Source organism: Dichotomopilus funicola (genome assembly GCF_033296635.1).
Source record: "Dichotomopilus funicola strain CBS 141.50 unplaced genomic scaffold C8A04scaffold_78, whole genome shotgun sequence".
NCBI classification, from domain to species: domain Eukaryota; kingdom Fungi; phylum Ascomycota; class Sordariomycetes; order Sordariales; family Chaetomiaceae; genus Dichotomopilus; species Dichotomopilus funicola.
In genome coordinates, this window is record NW_026944099.1 from 58181 (window position 1) to 78283 (window position 20103).

A 20103-nucleotide genomic window follows, 5' to 3' on the forward strand; every position below is an offset into this window, starting at 1 on the left:
AAAAAGTGATCGAAGACGGATAGAAAAGGGGGGAGGGGAAGGCATACGGGGGCGGGACAACAAAAGAACTTGTTTTGGCGTGCTATGCTTGACCCAATGGGTTGTGTGGTATCATGTGGTTTACCCTCTTTCGGCGAGACGCAAAAGCAAGATAGAAAGATAACAAAGCGTTGATGGAAAAGAGAGAGAGAGAGAGAATAAAGAGAACACCGGAAATTTTCGTACAGTCAGTCAGTTCCCCGTCCGTCCCACCGTTTCATTTTCCATCTCTATTGGCGTCACTACAACCACTGGTGTTGTCAATGTCGTCGCCCCCGGCACCGTGGCCGAATCCGCTTCAATACCGCACCGGTCGGGGCCGGGCTCCGTGATACCAGCATTGGCGCCTTGAAGCCGGCGCAGAACCTGACCCGGCTTCATCATCCGCCAGAAGCGACGTGGCCGAGCCAACTCCACGTGTCGGCTCTGCTGTTTTGGTGGCTCACCCGTCCCTACTGGATTCTGTTGGACGGAGTAGTTATTCACGGCCATGCCACCAGAACACGTTCCTTTCTCTTCCCCTTGTCCCTTTTCCACCTCTCGATGTAGCCGTAAACGGCCGCTTGTCGAGCTCCGCCCCGGACTCTCAGCCGAGCTACCGATCGCCGGCACAACGCTATCGCACTACAACACGTTTTGTGGCTGGGCTGATCCGGATCGCGGGAGCGGCGGTAGAGCCTTGTCCAGGCTATCGCGGCTGAGCTGTGGTGGCGCCCGCAGCGACTTTTGAGACCCGGCGCGGCTGCGCAGTCCGCCATTGGCGTTGCCGTTAGGGGCGCCGTTGGCACTGCTGGTGCTGGTGCCGACACCGTATCCGCTGTCGGCGCTTTCCGACTTGGCTTGTTCGAAGTATCCGTGGCCAGTTTTGGGAGGTGTCGGCGGCGGCCGTGCCTTGAGACTGCTGCCCCTGCTGCCGTCACGGCTCCCAAGGAGTGGATTCCCGAACCCGGCGGCCAGTTCCTCGCCTTCCTTGGCTGGTGTGAGGGGTCGGAGATCGCTCTCGGCGGTTAGGCTGCTGATATGGCTGTTCCGACTGCGGTCGCCGGTAGATATACCTTCCGCTGCCTCTTCCACGACTGGGAGAACTGTCGTCTCTCGGCGATCGTTTGGCGGCGCGCTTGAACCGTGGGTCCCCTTCCCTACTCCAGCATTGGTGGAGGGAGGTGCAGTAACAGTCGTCTTCAATACCCGCTCCGGTACATCCGCCTCGTCGTCGGCCGCTTCGTGCTGCCCTGGTGGCAATGGGGGTCGGTAGTTGGGTACCGGTGGCGCAACTTCGGATGTCTCTGCTGCTTCTGCTGCTAGTGCTGCGTCCCTCTCCTGGGCAGCCCGAATCGCTTCTTCTTGTGACATGGTCATGCTGGAGATGAAGTTGATGAACCGCTCCCCGTATTCGTGAGGTGGAAGGGCGGAAATTTGACTGCGATCACTCGAAAGGCCTTTCCAGAAGTGTTCTATCTTCTTGATCATGCCATACTAAATCAATCACGCGTCAGAGGTGTCTTTGAAAGAATAAAAATCCCACACTTCATGGAACGGGGAAAAAAAAGGGGTGCAACATACGTGAGTAAGGCAGTCGATAACGCCCAAGTAATAGATTTCCTCTCCTGGCGTGTTGTCTTCATGTGTTGCCCGGAAGCCGCCATCATCCTGGTTGAAGATGAACCCTGGCCGGTTCTGCCCTTCTTCGAGTTCATTCGGCATCCTGCTACTCGTCTCCCCCATCGGCACCGGCTTTTCCGACTGGATCATCTGGCGCAGCTCTCTCGCCTTTCGTTGGTTTTCGAGCTTGGAAGGTGTCCGCATGAGCACAGAATGGGGATCGAGCTCCTCCGAGGCCGGGTTGTTCCCCCCTGGATTGAAAACACGCAGGGTCTTGTCCCTCAGGTTCTCCTCGTTGCCCCGCTGGAGATCGTGGATGCCAACGAGCAAAGAGTAATCCATAATCTGCAGTCTTTGCAGGAGCCGCACATCCTTGTACAGTTGCTCCAGGAACAAACGCTTCTTCTGCAAGCCGAGCTCGATAGCCCGCTTCCGCCGCAGCCAGTTCAGGTCCTTCAGAGTGGCCCTTGGGTTGTTCTCCAAGTCCTCCTCCCTGTAGTCTCGGCCAATCGTCGAGCCCTTCAGATCGAATGTCTGGTGGATATCCCGGTGTGGCGGGAATAGGTTGTTCATGACAACAAAGTGGATCTTTCTGCCGTACGGCATCTTGACTCGGTGCAGGCCGTAGAATTGGGACAGGAGTGTGTTCGGGTTGTCCTTGACGTGCTGGTAATAGTCCTTCAGGATCTTGCGGAGAAACTTGTGTTCGGCGTGGTGGATGGTCTTGATAATGTACTTGTAGTCGCGGGAAAAGTAAAAAAAGCTCCCGCTCTTGCCGGGCGATCCAAGCTCAGACAGAATGTATTTGCCTGTCAATGACATGAGGTAGTCGGCGGGGTCGAGACGGAAGAGAGTGCGGAGATGGCGGAAGACCCAGGGGGCGTAGTCCTTAAACTTGAAGTCGTATTTAGCGGAGGGGACCAGCTCGTTGCCAGCGATGTCAAAGGTGGATTTTTGCTTGACATCAAAGTCGGCGTCGGTCAAGGCCCGGTCCAATTTGGCGTTGGTTCGCGAGACAGCGACACGGATGCCGGTCAGCATGTTATACGCCGTCACCCAGTTTGCATGAGTCTCGTCCACCTTGGTCCCCACCAGCACCCTGTCGTCGTCCTCAATCTCCCTCCTCCTTCGCTTGCTCGCCCGCTTCTGCCGGTATGCTTCCGCCCACCGCATGGCGTCCTCATCCGGGATAACCTCATCGCGAGGCCCATCCGAATGCAGCGACCGCGTGTTTCTCCTGGCTAAGCTTAGTGACGCCCTGCGACCCCCAGCGGGTGCCATGGTTGGTGAAAACCTGCCGCTGGAATAAGCAGCGTCAACCCCATCGCGCGAGCCACGCGCAGAGGTAACTTTAGGTACTTCTAGCGTGTGCCGATGCTTGATCCCGGGGACGGGCGCTTGCAGCGAGCCGGACGTGTTCGGTTGGTCGTAGGTAGGGGGAGACGAGAATCGCTGGGGCCCAGGCTGGTTCTTGTAGCTGGAGGTCGAACTGGGTGCAGTGTGAGAGCCAAGCGCAGGGGCGCTCGCGGTGGGGGCCGTCGCGGTGGGCGATCCGTTCTCGATGGTCCGAACATCCCCCTTGGTCACGGGATGCATATATATCCCGGCACCGCCGGACTGTGATGGTCCGTCCTCGAAAGTCGGAGTGGTGATAGTATATGATGCCCCGTCGCTCAGTTTTCGACCAGCTGGCTCGCCTCCAGGTCCCTTCATACCTGAGTTCGTAACCGTCCGGTCCACTAGCGAAGCCGAATGGCTAGATGCTAGCGACTTCCGGCTTGCGGCCTCAAACGCCCCCACTCCATTGACTACTCCTCCGCCAGCTATTCCATTCTGCGGTGAGGTCATGCTCTGTGGCAGATCTTTATTTTTCATCGCCCGTTGGTCGGGCTCGATGGAGGTTTCGGAGATCGTAGACGCGCTGCTTGAATTGGCCGAGCTCCCATCAAAACTCTCATTTGACGTGTGCGAGTGTGGCTGGCGAACAACGTGTCCATTGACCTTGGTCGGGGATAAGCCGTACTCGGCGGCTCGGTCGAGGTGTACGACGCCCGAAGATTGCGAGTCGGCTGCCGTGTTCCCGCCCGGAACGAATGAGGGCATTTCGGGGAGGCCGGCGGCGGAAGGGGTAGTGATAAGGTGCGTCAGATGGACTCGGCGACGAAAGCTCCGCGAGGGGGCCGTCCGAGATCAGGCGCGTCCGGCAACCGCCTCAAACATGCTCCGACGCGCCAGGGAACAATTGCGGGTTATTGGTGATTCGTGGTTTGGTCGTCGGGTGTGGCCTACGAGTCGGGAGAAAGGGGGGGCGAAGCAATCGGTCGGCGGGGGTTGGTGGTGGTGCGTTGTCGGGCTGCGTTGTTTAGGCCTGGCTGGTGCTGGTGAAGGGGCGCGGGCGGATGTTTAGGGGCCGACAGGTCGAGCAAAGCAAGGCAGCCAAGCAGACGGGCGGAGCTACTGCTTGAGTCGCAGTCGGCAATTCGCCCAGTCGATTCGAACATCCACTCCTATCTTGCGGCTGTGTTATTGCGTCCCCCTCGAAATGCGGCAGTAAGAGACAAATGCAAAGACCCAGCCAGCACTGGACCCGTTGAAATGCACCTGCGCGCTGTTGGATTGTCGATGTCGAATGGTGGAACCTGGGAGACAGCACAGGAGCAGGAAATGCAAGAATGGTAACCGGGTGACGGTGGCTGTGTGGTGGCCGGGACACTGAGCCGGGCTCGGGTTCAGAACTTGGCGTCGCGAAGAGAAATTGCTCGTGGGCCGTCTGGCCCAATGGACGTTCCGCTGACAACAAGGAATAGGGCAGCTCAGGGCGCTGGTTACGAGGCGCTGGACCGCTGTGAGCCTTTCAGGCTTCTTGAATCCCAGCAAAGCAGCCAAAAGCAGTAATAAAACCGCAGAGGCACCAAAATTGCTTGCATCAAAAATGCTTTTTAAGATTGTGTTTTGGTCCTTTCCTGCTGTTTCTTCTGATATGTAGTGTGAGGTTGTCCGCTTCCGGACTCTTGAATAACCTATGTCTGGATCCGTCTTTCCCCCCTTTCCATCCTCTTCCAGCCTACATTTTGCATTCATCTCAATCAGCGCTCTGTGTTCGAGCGGTACGGAGTATCTCGGTCCGGAACGTCATGATCCTCCTCGCAACCCGAAAATGCAGTGATGAACAAATCTCCCTCCTCATGTAGTAGGCAGAGAGCCTGGGAACGTTTCATGCTGAGTGGGATCTTCGATTTTCTCTTCCAGGTTGTTCGATACTGTGCACTAAACACCGAACACCAATCCTGCCGTGCCTGCCCGACCTGGAATCCCCCTTCTTCCCTGGGGCCGTGCGAAATGTGGAGCACCTGAAATATCATCAGTGTCGCAACTTGCAAGCACCTGCAACCATCCATGGATGTGAAACCCCCAGCGCTTTACCGAATAGCTATTGTATATAGTACAAAGTACTTCGTAATAAGCGTCGGCAGTATTCGTCTGGTTCAACATACATTACGCCAAATGGTACCTTTCCATGGATGGCAAGCGAAAACCTGGCAGCTATGAAGGGATGTGGGATACGCGCCCCCACTCGATGCCTACTCACGGACCGCAACGGTGGAAAAGCAGCAACCATGGATCGCTTCTCAGGTCATGTGCTCCTTGAGGTGTCGTCACATCTCCCGCCATTGACGAACCACAGGGATTCCGATGAGGAGACGATGGGGGTCACAAACCTTTGCGACCGACAGATAAAGGGACGGTAGAACCCAAACCTTGGATTGATTAATTGACCGGTTCCATTGAATCGAAGCCTTCGTGCCGACGGTTCGGAGAATGACGATGCCAGCCGCCTCGGCCGATTCGACAGTTCCGACGAGATGATACGTGGAAATTGAAACGGGCGTTCGTTACATGAAAGACATGGCCAATGTCAAACAAATATAAGGTATCTCAAGTCTATTTATGTCCCCCAAACACCTCCGACCGTTATGAATCATCAGCTCTAGCAAAAATGCATTCCTGGGGTATTTCGCAGAATGCTCAAAAAGCCATCGCGCTTTGCATCGATCGCACCGTTTGTACCACGCGAACCACGCGCAGCTCTCCCTGTGGGTAATGCCCCCCTCACGATGAAGCGCCGGAAACGCCAACAATGCCAGAATCCTTGCTCCCGGACAAACCACAAAAGAAACATGGAAAGAGACCACGGACGAAACGGAAGAAATGTTCTCTCAGACTCTCCTCTCTACAATCGGCTCCCCGACCGGTTCACCCCCAACAAATCCAGCATTCTCTCCGCCCAGCGCAAATACTCGCTGGCCTCTCACCCACGTTTCCCGCACGCGACCCGTGAAGGTATGCCCATCCCACGGCGACACCCGGTTCTTCCAGCGCATTTCGGCTGCGCGAAGAGTCCAGACGTCCGTGTCGTCAAATACGCACACGTCGGCATCCATACCGGCCCGCAGTCCGCCCTTGCGGTGTCCGAGGCCGACCTGGGCCGCGGTGGCCTGACTGCACATGCGCACCATGTCGACAATGGTGGGTGCAGTGTCGCCGCGAGCGGCACGGGCGGCTGCGGTAGTGTGCAGGATGGGAAGTCCAAGGCCGACGGAGGAGATGCCACCCCAGGCGGCGAAGAAGTCGCCTTGATTCTTCATGGGGGTTACTGCACCGTGGTGCGGGTGTGAGTGTGGGACTTCCTGGCTGACAAGAGGTGGGGTCATGGATTGTGGAATCAGGTCGACTGGATCTTCCTCGTCCTGCTGCTGGCCGGGGAGCTGATGCAATTGCTCCTCCTTTGTTACCGCTGCCGGGGTCGGCCGGGTGATATCGATACCCGAGTCGACGTGTGGGAAGGGCGGGCGAGACGGGAATTCGGTTGCTGCCGCCGTAACGGTTTGGAGATGCGGCGGCAGCAGCTTGAGCTCGGGCGTGCACGGCGAGTGATCGGAGACAATGGTCTTGATGCAGCTGTCGGGGTCAGCCAGTTCGTCCCACAACTTATCCTGGTTGGTTTGGGACCGGATTGGTGGGCAGCACTTGTGGCGGGTGTCGCCATCTGGGATGTCGTCGGACGCGAGGCCGAGGTAGTGGAAGCAGGTCTCGGCCGTGATGTTGATGCCGCTCTGGCGCGCCTTGCGCAGAATGGGCACGCACTCAGTGGCGGATAGGTGCACGATGTGGAGGTGCAGCTGCGGTGCAAGGTGCGCCATGGACAGGATCTCTTCGACGGCACAGGTCTCGAATACGGGCGGGCGCGAGTCGAGGAAAGTGCTGTAACTCTCTAGGTCTCCGGTCGGCTGGAGCGGCGGGTCGGACTGCTGAACGGCGTCGCCTACCGATGTTGCAATGGGTGGAACCATTTCGGCATGGAACATGAGAGTGGTGGGCGAGTTCTTGAGCGTGGTCATTGCAAGCGCAATGTCTTTAGCTGACACGGCAGGAAATTCCTCCACCTGTTCGATAGAGTTAGTGCTCTATCCACCCATCCGAGTTCGATTGGTTCTGATTGCCTCTCTTAGGGGCAAGAGGGAGAGACTTACACCTGAGTCGATGAGGAAACCCTTGAAACCCCGAACACCAGCCTCAACTAGAGGCAGAAGCTCATCTGCGTTGCCGGGAACGACGCCGCCGTAAAAGCCGACATCGACCCAGCATTGCCCTTGGCTGGCAGTGAGCTTCTCCTTGAAGCCTGCTAGGGTGGTTGTGGGAGGGATGGCATTCAGAGGCATGTCCACCACAGTGGTGACACCTCCCGAGGCAGCAGCCCTGGTCCCGGTGTTGAAGCCTTCCCATTCTGTGCGGCCCGGTTCGTTTAGGTGCACGTGGGCATCAACGAGACCCGGGAGCAAAAGCTTCGGGCTGTAGTCGTGGTACACGATGGCCGCTGGGAATGCATCCTTGGGAAGCACCTCGGTGACGACAGACAGAATCTTGCCCGAGGTAGCAGAGATCGTGAGAGTCGCGGGGGTTAATAGAAGTGTGTCATCAGCAAGGGTGATGACCGTCCTTGTCGACGCCAATACGACGACGGACTCATCGGTAGAGATCTGGGATACCGCCATCCTACCGACGACAGATCCCGTGCAGTTGGGTGGGTGATCGAGGGGGGATGAAGGAGGGGGTGAGGTCAGCCTTAGAGGACGTGGGGTTGGCTGGATGTATCTCTTGAAGGCTAAGGTCCGTTTCCCTCCTTGACCAGAGGCGTGAGGCCTTTATCGAGAGCTTAGGTGCGTTGAGATGAGACGGTCGGAAAGCACAGATGACGATAAGGCAGCTGACCGTTTGGATAACACGCACACGCACCCAATGTCTTCGATACAGCTGCGGGAGTTCAAGTGCCGAGGAAGGCAGGGGCGGTCAAGAAGGGCGGCGGGAAAACACGCTGACGTTGAAGCAATAGATAAGACCCCGGTTTGGCTGACGGGAAACGATCGAGAAACGGAGCGGGAGGTGGGTAAGGGGATAAAGATAAAGGAAAGGCGAGGGAGGGCAAGCAAGCAAGCAACAACGCCCCAAAGATGGGACGAGCAATGGAACAGCCATCCTCCAGGGAACCTTACGGCTGCGAAACGTTCCCAAAAAGCGGAAATGGGCTTCGGAAGGAGTCGAAACAACACTAGAGCTGGCCCACCGCCCAACACAGCCAGACCCAGGCCCCCCTCCCGAAGCAATTCCCACCCTTCCCTGATCAAGATTGCCATGTGCTCGATACAAGCGGGTGGGTGGTTCAGTGGAGTCAGAGCAAGGGGGACGAAAAAAAAAGAGAGAGATTTCATCGGCATGGAAGGTACCGCCCCAGTATCGTATCGTATCTGCGTATCATGGAGTGTGCCGTTGTCGGCGAGGAAGGAGACCCTGTGGCTCCGAGCTTATCCGGCGATGCTAATTGGCTGCGATTTCAATATCGGAGACAGCCGCTCTCCGGCCAGGTGTCTGGCCCCAAACGGCAATGCAGCAGAGTGACCAATAAGGAACCGTGTAAGGTCACAAGGAAGCTCCCTGGCATTCCCCAGCTCGTTTCTTGAGCCACTGTGGGCCCACCGGCACTCTCCACGCCCCTCCATGCCCCCCGGTTTCCTCTTTTGGCGGCCATCCGAAGCTATCGTCGCTATCGCAAAAGGCGGATTGTCATGTTTCCATCGAGTAACACTCGAGTAAGCTGCATATGCCTGCGGTCCCGATTCGCCACTCTGCTCCTGCAAGTGCCTGGGCGGGAATGCAAGATGAGCCCTTTGGACCACCCGAGACCACTCAACCCAGCTACCTCAATACATAACTGTGCGCCTTTTGGCCGCTTTTCGAAGGGTCTCGTCCCCGCTCCCTTTTTCATTACGCGTAGGATGCAACTTCATTCGGCAGCCTTTCCCCCCTCTTCTCCTTCCGTCTCGTCCGTCGGATGCGTTGTTGTTCGTTATTGTTCTGGATCCGAACCCGAGGAAATCTCCAGGCCTGCCGATCCCAGACCGAAAAAGAAGCGCGGAGGGGCGAGGAGGAGAAACAGCATTTTCAAACACACCCAGAGCAGGACTTCGACTGTTAGCGGCCGATGAGCTGATTCAGAGATGCCGCTGACGACCCCACAATCCGAACGAAGCTGAGCAGCGCTGAAAGAGAGCTGAGGAATCTCGAAAAACGGCCATGGAGTTCGGCATTGTTCGTGCGGCAGAGTTGGATTCCGCCGGTGTCAAGGCCCGATGGAACAGGCGGAGAAACGACGCTGAAGAAAATTTCTTTACCCGCCTCTGGCTTGACTCAAGTCCTGCGACAACCCCCAGAATCGAAGACTCCACCCTCCAGATATTCGTCTTTTTTTTCCCCTCCTGACTCGGGCTCGTCGGATTACCGCTGGTTGAACCTTTCCATCTCCTTCGTAACAAGTCAGCTTACCTGTGCACCCGATTAGACACTAGCAGGCTGGTTCTTCAGATGCGGTTTTTTGTTGCGAAGACGGAGGGCAGCGGGTCAGCGACTGCCCGGCCATTTGCCGGAGGTGGGAGGCGGCTCCAACATCCCCCAAAGTCCCTCGGTTCGCGAAGGCAGTGGCCGGCAATACGTTACATTACAACGACAAGCGTGGTCCGTACATCCACATGAAGTGGCTAGCTTGGTACGGTGCCGGATTGTGCGTTCGTAGGGCCGGGCTGCCCAAACACCTGAACTATGTGTCACAGAAACGCTTCCCATACGCCCTTGCTTCGTTGGGGCTCACGGGGCAAACTTCACACCAGGGATGCAACATCCACCGACACATCCGCTTCTTTGCACCACGTGAGGCTACCCACCGCCCAACGCTCCTCCGCAAGCTCCCCGTTAAAGTTTTCGGTCAACTCCGAACTCCTGGGCCGCGTTGTCGGGGTTAACAGGGTTGTCGGTGATGTTCGATCGCACGATCGGAAAAGGTTCCACTTTCGTTCGCTTCCACCCGATACACTACAAGTAATCCAAACGATCAGGGAGCTCGGTAAATCACTTTGAGGACGGGCATCAACATCGTATCACATTATCGACTCGTGGACCTATGTGCTGTCGCGGGCGTGAAGGACTGCTTAGCGTCCTTCACGCACAATTTGGCCGTCAACCCTAGCCAACTGGCTCCGCCTGATTCAATCCACCAGAGCGAGCACCTTGATGTGCTTTTCTTCCCCCTTCCCTTACAACCGCGGGGCCTCTTCGGGATTCTTGACCTCCACCAAGAGTTTTCCTAATCAAAGCATTAGTAAAAAAACCCTCTATCATGGCGCGCGTCACTTGTCGGCCACTTACCAATGTTCTTGCCCTGGAACAGATGGTTGAGCGCATCCTCGGACCCCGCAATACCGCCCTTGATGATAGTCTCCTTGCGTTGGAGCTTGCCCTCAGCCAGCCAACGGCCAATCTGCTCGCGCGCGACCGGGTATTGCTTGGCGAAGTCGAAGACGATGAAGCCTTGCATCCTGGCGGGGATATTAGTTTGGAATCCTGAGTGGTAAGGTATGGATAGGGAGATGCGTACTTGATGCGTTGGGTGACGACGTTCATGAAGTTCGCCTGCGGTAGCTTGTCAGTTACACTGAGCTCTCCCCCCCTCAACAACAAAGGGAGGAAGTCCTCCTGTGGCAGAACTCACCGTCGGGCCAGACTTGGTCGTGGCATTGTATTGCGAAATCCCGCCGCACATTACAAAGCGGGAGAAGGTGTTGGCGCGGCCCAGAGCCATGTCGAGTTGCTCACCGCCCACTATGTCACTCTATTAGCACATATTTCGCCTCAGAGAGCGTGCTGGGGGCCGGCTGTACGGCCGGTACTGTTCTCACCATTATCAAAGAAGACATCGATAAACTTGGGCGTGGCCTCCTTGAACTTAGCCTTGAACTCTGGGTCCTTGTAGTTGAGCGCGACGTCAAGACCCAGTTCCTCCTTCAGCCAGCGGCACTTCTCGTCGCTACCCGCCGTTCCGATAACACGAGCGCCGGCAATCTTGGCAATCTGCGCGGCCACGCTGCCTGTAGCGCCTGCCGCAGCGGACACCACCACGGTGTCGCCAGCCTTGGGCTCGCCGATTTTCATCATGCCGAAATACGCCGTCATGCCCGTCAGCCCGAACACGCCCAGCAGATCCGTGACCCGCGGGCCGTTCTCGCCTGCCTTCGCTAGCTTCACGCCCAATTCCGCCGCCGTCTCAATCTTGTCCTCCCCTACAATCGCAACCTCGCGAATCCCCATCAACGAGGTGACGATATCCCCCGGCGCGGCCTTCTTGGAGCGCGACGCGAGAACACGGGCGACGGCGGCCGCGCGCATGACCTCCCCGATGGCAACGGGTGGCAGATACGAGCGGCGGTCGTCCAGCCAGCCACGCATGGCCGGATCGAGGGAGACGTAGAGACACTCAATCAAGACCTGGCCGTCTTTCAGGTCGGCCTCGGTGGGGGCATCGATGCGGGTTTGGCGAAAAGTTTTGCCGGGGATGATCGGGCCGGTGGGCCGCTCGGCGAGCTCGAGTTGAAGAGACTGGCGGGCCATTTTGGTGGACTTGAAAGGTGTTTTTATTGTCTTCTTTTTTTTTCTGTCGAAGATTGTTTGGTGTGTGTTCAACTTCAGTCGACGTGAAAAGTTAGGGGTGTGACGTAGGTGAAGTGCCGATTGGATGTAAGTGGATTAGTATGTCAGCCAAGAGCGGTTCCTAAACCAGAGCACTTGTTTCAAAAGCCGAGAATGAAATGTTGAGGACAAGAGAGAGAGGCCCAAGAGGAAAAGGGGCGGCGTTGAATAGATATATGTGTGTTTGTTTCTAGAAGGTTACTCTGGACCACGACATGTTCAGAAAATCTCCGGGTTGGACAGTGCCCTCATTCCCAATCCCGACCCTGTATTCGAACTTGCGGTTGCGCTTTCATCACCTCAACCGACGCCGCGCAACCTACAAAATGGAAATTAGTAATGTTCATGTCTTACTAAAACCGACGACCCTAGGAACTTTGCAATTGTCTCGATGTTTCGTTTCCCAATTCCGGTCCGTCAAACCCTACTTCGAGTAAAAACTCCGCTTTAGGGGCGGGTTGCGATATCGACAGAGAGGGATAAAGGGGGCGATTGATGAATCGCGACCGTTGTGCAGGAGGGGCACCGAGCCGAGGTTGCTCTGAAACCCGAGCCTCCAAGAGCGAGGTGCCTCGGGAGTCACCAATCCCGTTTGTCCATTTCGTCCGATTCCCCGGACCGGGACACGGGGGCCGCACCGCTTCCGGAAGATTCGCCCGGAGCGGCGCCCGACCAGGGCCGATTGGAATGATTAGTCACCATATTCGAGGCCCTTTGAGGCGCTGTCAAGTTTTTTTCTACCCCTCTCATCCTGTACCGTGCACACGGGAAGGTTAGTAATTCAACATCGGTCGGGTTGGCCTTCTCTTTTGGATTGCCTTTTCCGTGCCGGTGACGTCTCACCAAACCTGGGGCTGGTCGGAGCGGAAGTCTGTACGTGATAATCCTAAAATGCTAGTGCTCATGCTAGTGCTGAGTAGTGTACATAGTAGAGCGGTGTGAGCTGGTGAAGAGCAGATGGTGAAGAGTGGGATTTCAAATCACAGAGTTCTATCCTGAAGCCCCCCAACCAGCGTTGATCAGATTTGAAAGTCGAGAGTGTAAACGCCCGCCCCTCCCACATCATGTCGAACCGCTCATAATCCATCACACATGAACGTATATAGTGTAGTGGCCCGGCCTGTCCAAGAAGGCAAAGATTGGACGGTACCGCAGCCCGCCTCTCTATGCAAATGGCAAGATATGACCGACCGCCCCGTCTATCTTTAAAACATCTTCATGCTTCCCTTTTGCTTTTCTGGCCATCCAGACGCCGTGCACCACACCCGCTCTGTACCACCTCCTTACATATCACACACTACGCCGCGCCGTGTATCGATTACCGTTTTGAGGTTACCATAATCTCTGTCTGTTATTAGTACAATGCACATGTACAATTGTTTGTTGTGTCAAATTGATCCCAACCCCCGGCGAATGTGAGGTTTCGCGGTGTTTACTTCTTCCGTTGAAGAGTCTTGACAGCCATCTCGATTAGGCCTTCCTTGGCTTCGCTGTCAGGGAATTGGTCAAGTGAGCTGATTGCTTTTGAGGCGTAGTCCTCGGCTAGTGCCCGCGTTTGTTGGATGCCGTCACTTTGCATGACCAAGTCTCGTGCCTGTCGGTCACTTTGTCAACTCTGTTCTGTTTGTACCGGTTTCGGTTATTGAAACTCACCCTCTCGATATCACCATCGTTGGCAAACTTCCTCCCCACCAGTGACCCCAGCTCCGGCATCGTCTTCCACGCGAACAGCAACGGCGCAGTGGCTAACCCAAGCTCGAGATCCGCGCCTGTCGGCTTCCCGAGCTCCTTCGCACTACGCGTGTAGTCTAGCATGTCATCGACCAGCTGAAACGCGAGGCCGAGGTTCCTGCCATAACCGTACGCCGCCTCGACCGTCTGCGCGTCCGCTCCGCCTAATAGAGCCGCAGCTCGACAACTCTTGCTGATGAGCGACGCCGTCTTGAGATACGTCTTCTGCAAGTAATACGTGAGCGTTTCCTCAGACCAGCGCGGATTGGTCTCGTCGCGGGCCGTGTTTTTCAGCTGCATGAACTCGCCCTCGACCAGGTTCGCGATAACGGTTGCTAGGAGCTCGATCACCTCAGCATGCCGCAGTCGCGCCAGCGCTACCGACGCGCGCCCGAGCAGAAAATCGCCCGCGAGCACCGCCATCTTGTTCCCGAACTCGAGGTTCGCAGATGGCGCCCCGCGCCGGGACACTGAGTGGTCGATGACGTCGTCGTGAAGCAGCGAGGCCGTGTGGATCAGCTCGGTGATCTCGGCTAACCGCCGCTGTGAGGGTAGGATGTCATCTCCGAGTGTTGTTGTGGTCCCCTCTTCATTCTCGGCGCCCGCCTTGGCGGATGGGTTGAAGTCGGATAGGATGGAGAGCGGAGAGATGGAGGTGTCGATCGCTGCGGAAGCTTGTAATGTCGACTGATGACGTTGCGGCGCTTTTGGGCACAGCGACGTCGCCCGTGACATGAGTAGCACTATGAGGGGGCGGACGTGTTTGCCCTCGGCCTGTGTGTAGTACTTGGCGGCGCGGTCCAGCGACGGGTGGCCGGAGCCGAGGAGCTTGCGGATGTTCCCTGTCAGAAACTTCATCTCTTTGGCCACAATCTGCAGCGGGTCGATGGTCGGCAGATCGCTGGTGCCTTTGGTCGCTCGCGTGACGGCATTGGACACGATGTTGCCGGCTACCTGGACCGCCGCAGCCCATGCTGAATAGCGGGGTGGTCCCGAGTGGAAAAGAGCGTGGGGTTGTGACTGTGGGCGAGGGTAATGTATCCGGGTGTTGGGTAGCGCCGCTTTACGGCATTCCATACACGTAGTCGCCGCCCCCGTCCTAGCCGTCGTATTTGTAGTCGTCGTTATCGTCCTCGGGGACGGTAGCCCCGCGAGTCGGGCCAGTCTTGTGGCGCTCCTGGCCCCGCGGGCCGTTGAAGGCCCCGTCCCGAGCGGCATTTCCGCGCGTGTTCCTCCTCAGATCCTCTCCAATTAGGGCCAATTGCCTGCCAAGGGTCACAGGTTAGCTGTCTGGCGCATCGGCGGTCGGATTGGGGGCCGTTGATGGTGTAGTGTGGGTGATTACGGCCGACACATGACCCAATGCTCCTCTGTTGCCGTGGGTCCCGAAAACTTCCTTCGCTTAGGTTCACGGGTGTGGCGTTCTGCGGTGCTTCACTAAAAGTGGGGACCTGAGTGTGGCTGGTATGTACCTTGCAGAGCATGGACTCGGCAGCTCCCTGGCTCACACCCGCCGCGCATGCGCCTCGTCAGCAACTCCCAACACCAGAAAAACATCGTCCGTGGCCACGTCTTCTTTCAACTTTCTGTCGTCTCGTCATCTTGTCCTCCCGGCGTTGGTATTATCGCTCTCGCCTCCCAGAAATGGTTCTTCTTACGATGACGCCACGCGTTGTGGCGGGCCTGCAATCACTCAGCGAGACGGAAACAAAAACAGCACAAGGAACAGAAGAGATCTCATCACCTCACAGCCGGGTCCATGATGAATCTTCACTCACAAACCCGGCCGTTGGCAATCCTATCTCACACCCCCAAATTGTGGATTTGTGGAAGGCGTTGGGAGATACCACCGGTGAATACACGCTGGAAATGCTCCTGAAAGGCGCCAAGGTTTACGTGGCTCCTCCAGCCCCCAAACCTGAACCTGTACGTTGAATTGTGACGGTCATTATCATATGATCATATCATACTGACCCGGTGTTGCGAAGTCGAGCCAATACAAGGCGCTCATGGCCCGACTTCGCCGAGAGGAAGAGCAGCGCGAGTATGATCGCATGGCGAATCCGCTACCACCCATGGAGACCTTCTCCCAGCGGTACCCCCACGGCGCAAACATGGCCCAGGCCTTCGCAGCCGTCAATCGGCCTACCCACGAGGCCGACATGGGAGACGACGACGTCACGTACGCCGACGTACACCGGCAGCTGATGCTAATCCTCAACTTCGTCGCGAGTATCCTCGGGGTCGCCGCGACGCTGTGGATCGTGGCCAGATGGTGGAGCACACCTGCGAGGTTGTTTTTGACCATGGGTGGGAGCCTGTTGGTGGGTGTGGCCGAAGTGGCCGTCTATTCGGGATATGTGTGGCACCTTGGGGAGGCCAAGAAACGGGACGAGTCGTTGCGGGAAGTAAAAGAGGTTCTTCAAACTTGGACTGTGGGTGCTGATGGCAAAGGTGTTGAAGCTGTAAGGCTTCCTGAGAAAGCGGGAGACCAGGATGCAGGTGTTGGAAGGCGTCAAAAGAGCAGAAAGTGAGTAGCAACAACTAATTGCCCGAGACACTGATGTGAAAACCAGCGAGTTCGTTGCGTTTGATAGACCTGACGAGTATTTTGTACCATATGTCGAGAGTTCCATCGTTGATTCAATCGGATCTCACTTCGGAATTTGGGATGGAATGAAGTGACAGGGGGATTGAGTGGGTGGGGCCAAGCCGCCCCACGTCATTTTCGCGACCGACGCGCTGGTCGCGTTGTACGAGAACGCGTTGAGCGCGACTTGGAATTAAATTCCTACATGGAATGCGGGGCCAACATTTGCGATCAAACCACCACCTCGGCCATTGATGATTTGCGCCGGAGCTCGGAATATTGTTTTACGGCTATTTTGAGTGGGATAAACCGACACCTCATTGTATTTTACTTACATCCCCCAGGGCGGCCTGTCTTGTTGCGAAGCGTTTTCCGTATCTTCCTCCCTGCTCGACGACAGCGTCAACATGCGAAACGATCAACAAACAGCAGACCCTGCCGAGTCCCTTGAGGCGACCGTGGCGACACGACTTCGAGAGCGCAAACGGCCCATACGCACCTATGGCCGGCGGGCGATTAACCCAAGGGAACGAGATCAAGACTCCAAGCAACGAGACAGGGTCACTCAGTCCTGTACCCCCGATTTGGACCGCGGGGATTCGCCGACCCAGTTCTCTACATTTTCAACGCCCACGAACCCAAGATCGAGAAACCACCTGGCCATGCAAAGTCGGGGCTCGATTCTCGCATACTTCAAGCCTCTTTCCTCGAGCCCCGAAAAAACAATATCCGATGCCGCATTCTCCGATCGCGCGTCATCACCCACGCCTTCATCTTCACCTCCATCCCCTTCGCACACGCGGAAACGGCGGAGACTTACCACACGGCCAATGCTTGGTGACTTGGGCGGGCATCGGGGTTGTTACACTCTGGACAGCGCATTGGACGAACAACACGGCGATTTGCAGATCAACGAAGACACGATCGTGGTGAAGGCAGAAGGGTACGATGTGCTGGGATCGGCTTTGAGCGAGGTGCCGCCAAATACGTTAGATCGCTCAAGCGCGACTGAGAGCTCGCCAAAAGATGAAGCGACAGTAATCAAGAAATCGCTCGGCAAACGGTCGGCACGGGAATTGACACAGACGACACTGAGCCTCTCGCTGCAAAAGGAGCCTGGCTTCACAATTTGCAGCGTCTGCGATATCCTTTACAATCCCCTGAACGAAAAGGATAGGAAAGAACACAATCGACGGCACGCTGCCTTTTCCCGGAATATTCGAAGACGGACCCAGTGATCAAGACGCAATTGAGACTCAGCTCGCTTGGAACACTTTGCTGTGGACTGCTCGCGCCCTCGCAAACTTCCGGGTTCGCAGAGACCGAGGAAGGGATTACATGAACAGCTGGGTGGGCAAACGATGGCTCGCATGGTTTGGGTGCGGTGCTACACTTATAAGCTCCCACAGCCAATTGTGGGTCTTGGCCGTATCATTACATCATGACACCGGGTTTACGACAACACAAAGTCCTGGGGCGGCCACCCACTCACCTGGATACCGTCACTCAAATAGAATCCGGTCGACAGCGAAGCTTACGGCGTGGATTTTCGCCTTGACTTTGCTTAGCTATCCACCCATCCATTGGTCTCCTCAAGCGAACCTAACTCATCTCATAAAACAACGAATATGGTCCACCAATACGGTGATCACACCACAATTCCAGACCAGCACCGGGTCGACAAGTATGCTTCCGTGAAACTTTCTCTTGCGTTCAAAATTCAAGGGTGTTGACCATTACCCCCCCAGACCTGGAGCCTGGTTCCCCGCCGACCACCGGGTCCATCGTGAATGGTTACGGCGCAAAGTCAGCCACGTCGACGACCATGGCGATAAGGAGCTCATCCCTGTCCTACGCGAGTTCCAGCAGCTGATCGAGGAGAATCCCCGCATCTACATGTACTTCACAGAAATGTGGGATGAGATTCCGAACAAGCCCCCGTATGTGAACGACCCGACGGGCAAGTCCCAGATTCGGGACTATCCACACATGCTACAGGTCTTGAACCACGTGTTCGGGACTGCCCCTGAATGGTGTGTACTTTCTCTACTTCACCTTTTGTGCTCTTTGCTCATTGCGATCTGGAGGACTGACTTGTATTCTGCAGGACGGACGCGGCTGCAAGTGTAGGTATGGTGGGTGTGCCGATGGCCGCCATTTTTGACTATGCCATGGGCACACCAAGCGGCCATGCCGCTTTCTTAGACCCTGATGTGAACAAGATGCTGAAGAAAATACTCAACGAATGGGGAACATACTTGAAGGTAGATGCCGAACCCTTGTTTTTCCAAAACCCATTTTCGACCGCATCATCTAACGGCGATAGTCTCCTGAGTCTGCGGAGGTGCTCGGCGACCATCAAGCAGGCTGGTTCGGAGAGGTGGGCTACAAGGACCTCATGGAGGTTGCCAATGCGCCGAACGAGACAACGTTCAAGTTTAAGGAGATGTACAAGTGTGACCCCTCCAAGAAACACCATGGCTTCAAGTCCTGGGATGGTTAGTCTGTCTTTCTACACGGGGTTGACTCTACCCGACCGCTTCGCTAACAGACGAACGTTGTCTGCTGAACAGACTTCTTCACTCGCCAAGTCCAGGAGTCCGCTCGCCCTGTCGCCTCGCCAGACAACAACAAAGTCATTGCCAACCCCTGTGAATCCAAAGTCTACAACATTGTGCGCAATGCCAAGCTGCGGGACAAGTTCTGGGTCAAAGGGCAGCCCTACTCAGTCTACGACATGCTCGCAAACGACCCTCTCGCGGTCGAATTCGAAAACGCCACCGTCTACCAAGCGTTTCTCTCGGCCCTCTCCTACCACCGCTGGCACTCGCCCGTGTCGGGCACCGTGCGCCGTGCTTTCGTCCGTGACGGCACCTACTTTAGCGAACCGCTCTTCGAATCTACCACAGCGGCCGGTGTGAGCACCAACATCGATACCAGCGGCATCAAGGTCGCGCAAGGGTACCTCAGTGCCCTGGCCACACGCGCCATCATCATCTTCGAAGCGGACGACCCGAAGGTGGGCCTGGTGGCGTTTGTGGGCATCGGCATGGACGAGGTCAGCACGTGTGAGGTGACCGTGGGTGAGGGTCAGCGGGTGCGCAAGGGCGATGAAATTGGTATGTTCCACTTTGGCGGCTCGTCGTTTTGTTTGCTGTTCCAGGAGGGGGTCCGACTGGGCGAATTCCCGGAGATTGGACGGCGCGCAAATGTACCTGTCCGAGGGAAGTTGGCTGTTGTTGAGTAGAACGGGCCTCTTAGGGGCGGCGGGGCCGGCCCCGGGGGGGTACGTTACCCGGAGCTCGGTCTGTTTGTGGAACATGAGGGAGATCAGGAAAGGTCAGATGATTCTCGCCGATTATAGGATGGGATAACTCGGTGTACAGTTAACCACTCGTTGGGGACGCTCGTGAGGTCGCTCTGAGACCAACGGCGTCTTGGCGACCCCGCTGGTAGCAGTTAAAGAAGCAGCAGCAACAGTGTGAGAGAAAAAAAACCCTCGCTACGCGCGCGTGCTATCACACAAGCGTCATGCAGGTTTTTGCTATGCCTTACGATTCGTCGTGTCTCGGAAATCTCAATTCGAACAACCATAAAACCCAATTCACCAATGACATGTCATGGCATGCCGGGATTCTGGCCCCGGCAGAGGAAAGCAAACCGGGAAATAGACGTCGGCGCGCGCATCTGCTGTGTTCGTGTAACTTGGTGCAACCACATTGCCCGCGCCTAGTGTACCACAGTATGGTTGTGCTCTTGTGTCTCAACTCGTTTGTCGTCTTGGTTGCCCCCCTTTTCGACTTCCCCTCTCCTGCCCTTACCCGTGCGATGGGAAGGTGTGGTTGCGCCGCATGTTGTGGTCCCATCCAGGGGGAAACACAGAAACTTGAAGGTGAAGGTACACCGACTGACCGAAGATATCTATAGCATATTCTTCCTACGGTTTGGTAAGGTGGGTGATACGAGGCTCAAGGAGAAAGCAGAAAGTTGAGGTATGGAAGTCCGGATTTACTCCGATTCTGGGAAAGTCAAACGCCACCCGGATCTTTCCTGTGTGACCCTCAGTTTAA

The 20103-nt window shown here is 56.4% G+C and overlaps 7 protein-coding genes across 7 annotated transcripts; 3 read left to right on the forward strand and 4 right to left on the reverse strand.

Annotated features, from left to right (window-relative positions):
• Window positions 1–663: 663 nt before the first annotated feature.
• Window positions 664–3744, reverse strand: C8A04DRAFT_32024 (uncharacterized protein; the record flags this gene model as incomplete). Its single annotated transcript, XM_062781950.1, has 2 exons — window positions 664–1515; window positions 1603–3744. The coding sequence occupies 2 exons, from the start codon at window positions 3742–3744 to the stop codon at window positions 664–666; spliced, it is 2994 nt and encodes a 997-aa protein (XP_062633810.1).
• A 2114-nt stretch (window positions 3745–5858) lies between these two features.
• C8A04DRAFT_14925 (uncharacterized protein) lies at window positions 5859–7694 on the reverse strand (the record flags this gene model as incomplete). The annotated part of the gene is made up of 2 exons (XM_062778292.1): window positions 5859–7085; window positions 7173–7694. 2 exons carry the CDS (start codon window positions 7692–7694, stop codon window positions 5859–5861), a joined length of 1749 nt encoding a protein of 582 aa, XP_062633811.1.
• A 2589-nt stretch (window positions 7695–10283) lies between these two features.
• C8A04DRAFT_14944 (uncharacterized protein) lies at window positions 10284–11634 on the reverse strand (the record flags this gene model as incomplete). Its single annotated transcript, XM_062778301.1, has 5 exons — window positions 10284–10333; window positions 10396–10565; window positions 10625–10659; window positions 10739–10848; window positions 10926–11634. 5 exons carry the CDS (start codon window positions 11632–11634, stop codon window positions 10284–10286), a joined length of 1074 nt encoding a protein of 357 aa, XP_062633812.1.
• A 1510-nt stretch (window positions 11635–13144) lies between these two features.
• C8A04DRAFT_14926 (isoprenoid synthase domain-containing protein) lies at window positions 13145–14661 on the reverse strand (the record flags this gene model as incomplete). The annotated part of the gene is made up of 3 exons (XM_062778293.1): window positions 13145–13306; window positions 13366–14542; window positions 14585–14661. The coding sequence occupies 3 exons, from the start codon at window positions 14659–14661 to the stop codon at window positions 13145–13147; spliced, it is 1416 nt and encodes a 471-aa protein (XP_062633813.1).
• A 441-nt stretch (window positions 14662–15102) lies between these two features.
• C8A04DRAFT_14929 (endoplasmic reticulum-based factor for assembly of V-ATPase-domain-containing protein) lies at window positions 15103–15977 on the forward strand (the record flags this gene model as incomplete). The annotated part of the gene is made up of 2 exons (XM_062778294.1): window positions 15103–15369; window positions 15432–15977. 2 exons carry the CDS (start codon window positions 15103–15105, stop codon window positions 15975–15977), a joined length of 813 nt encoding a protein of 270 aa, XP_062633814.1.
• Window positions 15978–16440: 463 nt separating this feature from the next.
• On the forward strand, window positions 16441–17271 carry C8A04DRAFT_14948 (uncharacterized protein; the record flags this gene model as incomplete). Its single annotated transcript, XM_062778302.1, has 1 exon — window positions 16441–17271. The coding sequence occupies one exon, from the start codon at window positions 16441–16443 to the stop codon at window positions 17269–17271; it is 831 nt and encodes a 276-aa protein (XP_062633815.1).
• Window positions 17272–17661: 390 nt separating this feature from the next.
• C8A04DRAFT_39901 (uncharacterized protein) lies at window positions 17662–19280 on the forward strand (the record flags this gene model as incomplete). The annotated part of the gene is made up of 5 exons (XM_062784753.1): window positions 17662–17717; window positions 17782–18066; window positions 18141–18297; window positions 18360–18531; window positions 18607–19280. The coding sequence occupies 5 exons, from the start codon at window positions 17662–17664 to the stop codon at window positions 19278–19280; spliced, it is 1344 nt and encodes a 447-aa protein (XP_062633816.1).
• Between the last annotated feature and the right edge of the window lie 823 nt (window positions 19281–20103).